The sequence below is a fragment of the Hypomesus nipponensis genome, chromosome 26 (assembly GCF_054491055.1).
Source record: "Hypomesus nipponensis isolate SF chromosome 26, ASM5449105v1, whole genome shotgun sequence".
NCBI lineage: Eukaryota > Metazoa > Chordata > Actinopteri > Osmeriformes > Osmeridae > Hypomesus > Hypomesus nipponensis.
The window spans coordinates 5,103,909-5,112,672 of NC_140386.1; the positions used below are offsets into that span (position 1 = coordinate 5,103,909).

Here is an 8,764-nt window from a genome sequence, read left to right on the forward strand (position 1 = left end):
AAACGGAGCAAACGTCAGCTAACCCACACTCTCTTGTTTTTATCTCCCCCTCTCTCCCCCCTCCAGTGGTGGACCCACATGGCAAGACGTCATCCCCTACCCCGGAGCCCCCCGCCCAAGCCGGCCTGCTGTCGGCTCCCCCGTTGCGCAGGAGGAAAGAGCGCCCCCAGGTGCTGAACCTGAGCGAGGCCGAGATGGCCGGCGTGCTGCGGCCCCGGCCGGGCCGCCTGGACAGCCCGAGCAACCGCTACGCCGGCGACTGGAGCTGCTGCGGGGAGGGCTACTTCCCCCCCGCCGCCGCCGCCGCCGCGCCCAGGGACGAGGCCGACTACGACGATGTCCCCTCCGAGGACATGGAGGTGGCCGAGGACGGAGGCCGGGACAGGGGCCAGGAGAGCCCCCAGGGAGGACAGGAGGTTGCGGCCACTGGGCAGGACCCGTCCGGCGTGGAGGCGATGGAGGGAGGAGCGGAGGAAGAGAAGGTCGAGGATGAAGCGGAGGCGGAGCAGGAGGCGGACGACGAGGAGGAGGAGGAGGGAGAGAGCGACGGCTCGGCCGGCCGAGACACGGCGTGCGACGAGGACCACATCCTGCCCCCCCGCCCTTCCAGGGAGCACGCGTACCAGGCCTACATGAAGATCCAGGACATCAACCCCGTGCTGAGCCACAGGGTGAACCTGCGAGACCTCCAGGAGAGCATCGACACGCTCATAGGCAACTTGGAGAGGGAGCTGAACAAGAACAAGCTCAACGTGGGCTACTGACTCCCTCGCACGCACGCACTCGCTTTCACATTGCCCCCGGGGCTGAAAATAAGACTAAACCGACAAAGGTGCTCGAGTTAAGCGTATGGGAAAAGGCGCCCCGCGTTTTCTTCCTGGCGCTCTCGCGGGACGCCGGAAAAAGTCCCCCTCCCCCCCCCCCCCTAACAACAGACATTCCTGTTTTGCGGTTGACGTGTCGACTGTCGCCGTCGGACGCGGCGCCGTCTGTAGGGGCCTCGTCCGGTGTCGTTTACGGTCGCTTCTCTTCTTATTAGAAGAAGTCATTGACCCTGAGGGGTGTTCACGGTGCCTTAATTGTGTGAAGGTGGTGCTTTTAAAGGCAAGGGAGAGCTTCTCCATCAAGGTACGGAACGTTTTTTTTTCGATATACAACGATGCACTTATGAGGCAGGCTTTAGTGTGGAGGTTGTGCCGCGGTACACGTGCAGTGTGCCGGCGGTCTTGGTAGGAGGGGAGAACCGCCCGTCGACGAGTCCACAGATATGACCTCCTGCTGGGGCTGGAGGTCGAACTGTGGTCGGGCCTGCCTGGTGGGTTCATGTGCAGCCAGGACCCTGAGTACCTGCAGATCACTCGGACACACACACATATGTCTGCTTAAATATGTTGACTATAAACATATGGGAGATTTTACCGACTTGCGCGGACAGGTACGGAGGGAGTTCGACCTCGAGCGAGCGAGGAGAAACCGTTTCAACGTGGCGTCCCATTTCGAGTCGCGAGTGAATCGGTGCAAAGACCCTTGATGACGCTTTGATATGTTCCGTTTTTTTTTTTCCTTCCTCACCCCCCTCACGTACCCTGCCCCCCCTCCCCCCTCCTCAAAACCTCCCACATGTTTGGACAGACTGCAATCCCCTGCGGGTGAACAAAGGCAAAAGCCAAATATGAGAGACGCGTTCCGAGCGCGCTGTATGGGTCAGCGACCCTTCACAGACAGAGTGACAGTGTGGAGAAGGACGTTGGCTTGTAGTCGATTGGCTAAAAAATGACAAGAAAAACAAAACCCTTAAACGTTTTCAGCTATCCAGGGATTCAGTGTGATCAGTATTTAACAAATGTGTATATAAATGTATTTGGAGTCTATAATTTTTTTACAGCTTATTGTTCCATACAGGCTTAAATGCTCGCAGTTACCTTGTAGTGTTGACTCGTAGTAAGAATATCAAACGGGGCTTCTCCCCTTATGCTACCTGTACACATCTTAAATGTGCTGGATTAATGGTGCAACTTTAGCTGTACAATATGAGAAGAAAAAAACACGTTCTTGCGAAACGAGATATTGTTATTTTTGTTATATTTTGTACATATTTGGTGTCTTTGTCTCGGCTGTGTTGATATTTGTGTGAAAGAGGTACTGAACGTTGCCTGGTTGAAAGCTTTACTGACAGAAACAAGTCAAATGTCCCCTTTCCTTTGGTTCTTGATGTGTTTGCTTGCGGGGAGACCATTTTCAAACGTGTTGTTTACCGGGTTACAGTGACTCACGTGGCCTAGATTAACCAATAGCTAAGCTATCTGCTTCTGTACGCCGCTTCTATGACTAAAAGATGGAAAATCATTAGGTTAGACCCTGAAGCGACCGTAGTCCTTTGTCAAATGTGGTCAGTGCATTTGGGTTAAATTTGCATGGTGCCGGCAGCAGTGCGTAAGAGTCCTGTGAGTCTTGCCCCCAGCGATTGACATTCAGCCTGAAACCGGCCGGCCATCTGTCTTCTCCTCACAAGCACCACTCCAACTCAAGTATCGTCCCCCCTCTCTCTCTCTCTCTCCCCCTCTCTCTTTCCCTCTCTCATCGATGCATTCCTCCCTCTTTCTCCCTCGCCCTAGTTCTCTCGACCCTATGGCTGTCATGTCAGCATGTACATGTGCACATCATTGTTTACGTGGACGCTGCACGTTTCGCGTGTGCGTGTGTGTTTTGTCATTTGTGTCCTGTCTGTCGTGGAGAAAGAATCCCATGTCGAAAGCATCAATAAACAATATTACTTTGTACTGATCTTGAGCAATGTATGGTCATAATAAAGTATATATTTCACACGTGGCCTGAGTCAAATTGATCTCTATATTGTGCGAGTGTGTTTGTGTCAAAATAAACGGATCCTACATGATATGCACATACAGTTGAAGATATATGATTTGACCCCTGGTGTTTCCAGTGTTGCTTTCCAAATGATTTGTATGGTTTTTGCAGGCTTGGGGGGGAAATGCCCTTGACGGTCGTAGGAATGTCCCCCTTCTCTCCACAACTCCAGGGGGATTCCCAGCAGACAGACACAGCACCTGCACGGTAATCCCATAAAAGAGCTCCACGCAGCTGATAAACACCTGCATCATTCAGCATTGGGAAGCAGTAGAAGTACAATTTTGAATGTAAACACTTCTTTTTACGATTGTATCTTTATGACCTGTTGTGTGCTGGTGCTGTATGGGACTAGCATCTTGAGGGTACAATCTGCACTGCTGCATGTTGAAGCTTGAGGCGAGCCTGAGGTTTTATCACTCCGCAGAAAAATACTTTTCTCCTCAAAGCTCCCAAATCAGTCGACACATTGGCTGGTATTTACTGCATGCTCTCGTGGAGCCAATCTGTTCCATTCAGTTTGAAGATGTGTCATATTTGACATGATATAATTTTCTTGTCTTCGAGTGTCAAGTAGATTCTTTTCCCCGTTTATTGTAGACAGGTCGTATGTGCGGTAACCACACATTCTGTCATGCCAGAATCATATTCTCTGCACAAGACAATTTGATGATCTGGCCAGTCGTCCTACACAAATGTGCGTTTTTAAGCGAGAGTTTTTAGAGATACTTTTTGATGCGGTTCATGCACATTCGAAGCAACAGACTGAAGTGAACCCTACAGGGATTGATTTCGACATAACTCGGGGGTCTGTTTTGCTAGTCAGGGCCGCCACTTGATATCTGGCCGTCTGTTTGAGTGAACTGAACTTTTGTTCTTGTCTAATTTAAGAGATGGGTCCTTTTGGGTAAACACACTTGACAGCCATCTGCATGCGAAACTAAAAACCTCCCCTCACCCTTCTCCTGCCTCCCTTCTCCTTTTCCAACTCCCCCGTGATTCAATATCAGTGTGTGTTTCAGCAGCGCGTTCACCCGCCGAGGTGAGGGCCCCTTTAAAACCACCCTTTTGCTCACAGCGCCAGGGTCAGAAGCCAGGGTGTTCACTCCAACGATGTGGAGTACGTAAGGATGTATGGCAATTCATCTGTCAGAAGGAGGCGGGTGTTACGAGACACTCTTTCCGTCACTGAACATTGCTCTGAAAGGCTTATGTTGAATCCGACTAATATGTCCTTTACCCACCAAAGTAATGGTTGTGAATGTACGAGAAACTAAGCCCCTGTAATTGCTAAGAAGCTTCAGAGCGAACCTGGGCAGACATTCCATACATGTGGTGTCCTTCAATAGGAAGGCCATTAATCACATTTGACCAAAGTCCCGGGCTTTCTGATTTTAGGGCTCCTTTGTTCCAGCCGATCTGCTTTTTGGCAGTTCCTCAGAAGCCTGCATGGCAGGTCTCTGACAAACCATTGACAGACGCCTCTGGTAGCTGTGATCAGGACTTGGAGGTGGGGTGGTGGAGGAGGAGAGGCAAGGGGGGATAAGGGAGAGAGGAAGAGGATGAGAGGAAGGACAGAGGAGAGGTGAAAGTGAAGAATGGTGGGGGAGAACAGAGGAGCGGCCCTTTAGATCCCGCGGCCGGCCTCACACACTGTGGCCTCCCTCTCCCCCTGGCCTCCCTCTCCCCCTCTTCCCCTGGCCTCCCTCTCCCCTTCCAGCCACCATTGCTCTGTCACTCAGGGTTAGTATATTTCATTTTAATAAGACTAATCCCTCTTAGAGGTAAGCTGCTCATCACCTCCCTCTCTCTCTCCCTCTCTCTCTCTCCCTCTCTCCCGCTCCAAGAAGAGTCCAATCTCCTTTCACTGCGAAGACAGGATGAGGGCCGGGGTTAGCCTCGGTCGAGGGGAGAAAAATATGTGAAAGGTGAGATTGAAAAGATTTCCTGACAGCTGCAGTCCTGCACAGTGAGGTCTGGACCCTGTTGTTCGCAGGTGGCACAGCTCAATGGAGTCGCTTTCTCCAACTAGCCTTCCGTCTTTTCTCATGGTCTTGACTTTGACTCACGTTGACATGGTAGTAGGAAACAGATATAACCGGTTTTTTTTCCCTTCTTCAGTGGGGTAGTGTTGCCAGGCTTTCAACAGCCTTTCACCGGTCTGTGAGACTGTGACTGTAAGCAGACTGATAAGTGTGCCATGTGATGTCCCTGAACGCAAACGGCTACCATGATTGGTTACTTCATTTCAATTCCCTCCACCTTCAGTAGAAGTAGGCCAGACTGAAAAGTGAGGGTCCTTAGATCACTTAAAAATATGTGCTGGTGTTCAAGTCCCCCCACAACACACACACATACCCCCCAAGACAATGTTATGGTGTGGGGTCATGTGCTTAATAGTTTAGACTTGACTAGACATGGGTCAACATGTCTCTGAGCTTTAAATTAAAAAAATCAAGGAGTCAAGGGGTGACATTCCAATCCAATACCCTGGCCACCTGATCTCTCATGGGGTCACAGGTCAACAAATGAAATTTACCTTGGAGCCTTAGGAGATTTGAGGGAAAGCAGTTGCTGCGTGTCACAGTCTGTGTGGTGTCGACAGTGCTCATCCTCCCCCACAACGCTAGGCAACCGACTGAAAAGTGGAGCGTGAATTTGGTCGAAAAGAAAACTAGCTTGTCCTCCAATTTCAATGTTTTTGCATCCGAATAGAGCGTTAACTTCACAGCAACGTTTTATGGACGCGGATAAAGAACCTAAATGGCAGTGGGCAGGGTCGTAGAAAATGCTTGGGCTTTCTAAATTGAATGGAACGTTTTGCAGATATCTGACAATCAAGTATCAGTTATAATGTTGGTCAAATGATTCCAAAATGTTTAGGAGTAGGGACATTGAAGATGAATGAGATCTAACGCGTAGTTAAACGCGTTCAGAAAAAGTCAGGAGTCTGACTCCTGTGGACCAAGACAAGGGGAACCAGGCATGTGGTTGCTGAAAGGCACATGAACCTTGTCACCCTGCTAACCGCAACCCAGTTGACTTTGCTTTCATCTGTTGATATTGGCCTTAGTGTCATGTGCCGTTTCATGCCATGGCTTAGGTTTTGAGAGAGAGAGAGAGACAGACAGAGAGAGAGATGGATGGATGAAATGTATAAGGATGGTGGACACCCTTATCCCCTACAGCTGGGCCAAGCAGAGATAAACATGTGTGAAATACAGGCAGTGCCCCATCGCAGGGAGATTTAGACCTCCCTGTGCAAGACCCCCACAATGCCAAGGCAATAGCTTAATTCGACAGGCTAGATTTACAGGCCTCCTGCTCAGCACCTGCTTGCATTGTTTTGGAGGATTTGGAGCAGAAACTTCAAGAACTTGGAATGCAGTCATCTCCCTGTAGTCACCCCCGCAGTTAAATATCTCCTTTTCATGTTTGGGAAATCTCTGCTGCTTAAATGAAGAAATCAACCGAGGAAAATCTGACAACATGAATACCTTCTTTCTTAGCGGGAGTTGTTGAGGGGGGGATGGGTTTATAAGAGAGGTTGGTTTGCAGCTCTTACCTCTTACACAACATGGAGAACGTTTAGAGTGCAAATATGTGACCCCTTTTGATGACAAGCATACAAGAGTAAGAATTTATATACCCACTAAGCTAGCATCCTGGTGTAATGTTTTCCCTAATTTCACAGAACCGCTGTTGCCCTATAGATGTGTTCTCGATGGCGTAATGACTGTTTATAAAATCATGAGTGCTCCAAATTTAATTTCATCCTCTGGATACATAAAGACTCGCTATGAGGCCCATCCAGTTTTGAAAGCACTTACAGATCTAATTAATCTGGACAGGGAGTATAAATCATGTGATCTTAATAACCAATCATGACAAACGATTGTCAGCTGTGTTTCACAACTGAATAGTCGGAGTCACGGCGCAGCACAAAGTTAAATGGAATTGATTTTTGTTGACAGCAAACCCTTTTCTTTTTTCCTGTGAATTTTCTGTGAAAATCATTGCAAAGACTATCATCGCAATTTCTCCCTGCATATCGTCTGCCATGCTTATTCTTATGTCTCGAGAGATTTTGCAACATTTCTTGTGTTCACAGTCGGGACACTGGTTGGAAATCTGTTTGTGTGTGGTGTGCTGTCTTTGTCAAATCATGGCACACCACACACTGTGGGAGCACAACGGCTAATTCTAGGATTTTTTGTCTTCATGTGTGTGGTCTCTCACAGTTAGGGATATTATAAGATAGAAAAAAGAAAAGTTTAGTGTGTCCCCAGCATAACTGTTTCTATCCTGGGGATTGTTGCATTAGATCTCATTCATCTGGAAAGGTGGTATTGGTCATGTGAGCCGATTGCCAATCAAGACCAATGCTTGTCAGGTGTGTTTCACAAAGGAGTGACTGGCTGTTTATCAATCCGAAGAACGCTGAGAACGCAAGTACAATCTTTTGAAGAACGTTCTTGCAAGCGTGCTTGCGAGAATGGTCTTGCAAGTCCGCAAGGACTTCTGGGAAATCAGAAGCGTTCTCGCTGGCCAAGTCACCATCCGATGCATCCTCGATGAAAGTGGCGGATCAGGAACATTTCCAGGTATTTTTGGCGTTCTTGGTGACTTGTGTTCTTTGGAATGGAACCGTACTTGGGCAACGAAAGATGTCCAACGAGTTCGCAAGAACGGAAAAAACGGCCACTGATTATGAGCAAGTGTGACTTTCCACATCCATCATTTGGGGTGGGAGGGATAGCTCAGTGGTGAGAGTGTACGACTGAGCAGTAACAGGTTGGAGGTTTATATCCCCCAGGTGCTGTTGGACCTTTGTCTTTAAAGTGGGCTTTTCGTAAAGATATATTTAAGATAAAGTGTTCTGCTTTGAATAACACAAAGCAAATACTTTCTGCTTTTTCGGGGGAAAATCAACAAAGCCAGCTATGGGATTCAAACCCAAGACAATTCGGAAAGGCTGCAGCTTTCATGGTCCACACACTTAACCAGTGAGCTACCAAGGCCCTAATAATGTTCCCTCCATGACTCTCCCTCTACAATGTCTCCCAGGAGACAGCAGAGAATTTTACGACAAGAACTTATGCCACGAATCATTGTGGCACGGACTAAATGAAGGTCGCAGGGGGGCCTTGCATTGGAACAAAAAAATGAACTACCATGGCCTGTTAACAATTTACTCTTATGAGATTATGATTATTTTTAATTATGTATTAACCTAGCAGCTGCTTTTAACCAAAGCAAAACACATTACATAAGGCTTTGAACATGTGACACCTCATGTGACATCTCATGCTCTAACCACTGAGCCAAACCTTGCTGTGAGTCATGCTCACAATTGATAAACAGCCAGTCACTCATTTGTGAAACACACCTGGCAATCATTTGTGTTGATTGGCAATAAGGGCACATGACCAATACCACCCATCCAGATGAATGAGATCTAATTCAACAATGAAACAAAGGTTTCGCGGGTGTTGCGAGCAGATTTGCGTCTGTCACTTCCGTCAAGTGTTTAACGTAAGTGTTCCATTTCAGACAGCACTTATCAGCGACGAAGTGCACTGAATATGTAAGTGCACTGTTTTGCAGTGCACTGTATTGCAGTGTACTTTGTAAAGTGCGCGATAGTAGACACCGCCTGAGTCTATGGGGAACCATATCCTAAAAAATGACTGCTTGTTTTAGATATGTAAGTGCTTTCAAAACTGGATGGGCCTCAGCATTAAGCCACTCCAAAGCACAACTATTTTTTGTGTAGAGATCTTAAAGGTCCCATGACATGAAATGTTAGACATTTTAGGAGGTTATTTAACATTAATGAGTTCCCCTAGCCTGCCTTTGGTTCCCCAGTGGCTAGAAATTTCGGTAGGTGTAAACA

General features: G+C 48.0%; 1 protein-coding gene across 2 annotated transcripts in view; it reads left to right on the forward strand.

The window, feature by feature from the left end:
* The window catches only part of syde2 (synapse defective 1, Rho GTPase, homolog 2 (C. elegans)), a 30,063-nt gene extending 27,234 nt beyond the window's left edge, over positions 1–2,829 (forward strand). For both annotated transcript variants that reach the window (XM_084692817.1, XM_084692818.1), the window contains exon 7: positions 67–2,829. In XM_084692817.1, the coding sequence (XP_084548943.1) occupies positions 67–764 (698 nt within the window). In that variant the 3' untranslated portion in view covers positions 765–2,829. The remainder of the gene's footprint in view (positions 1–66) is intronic.
* Positions 2,830–8,764: the final 5,935 nt, after the last annotated feature.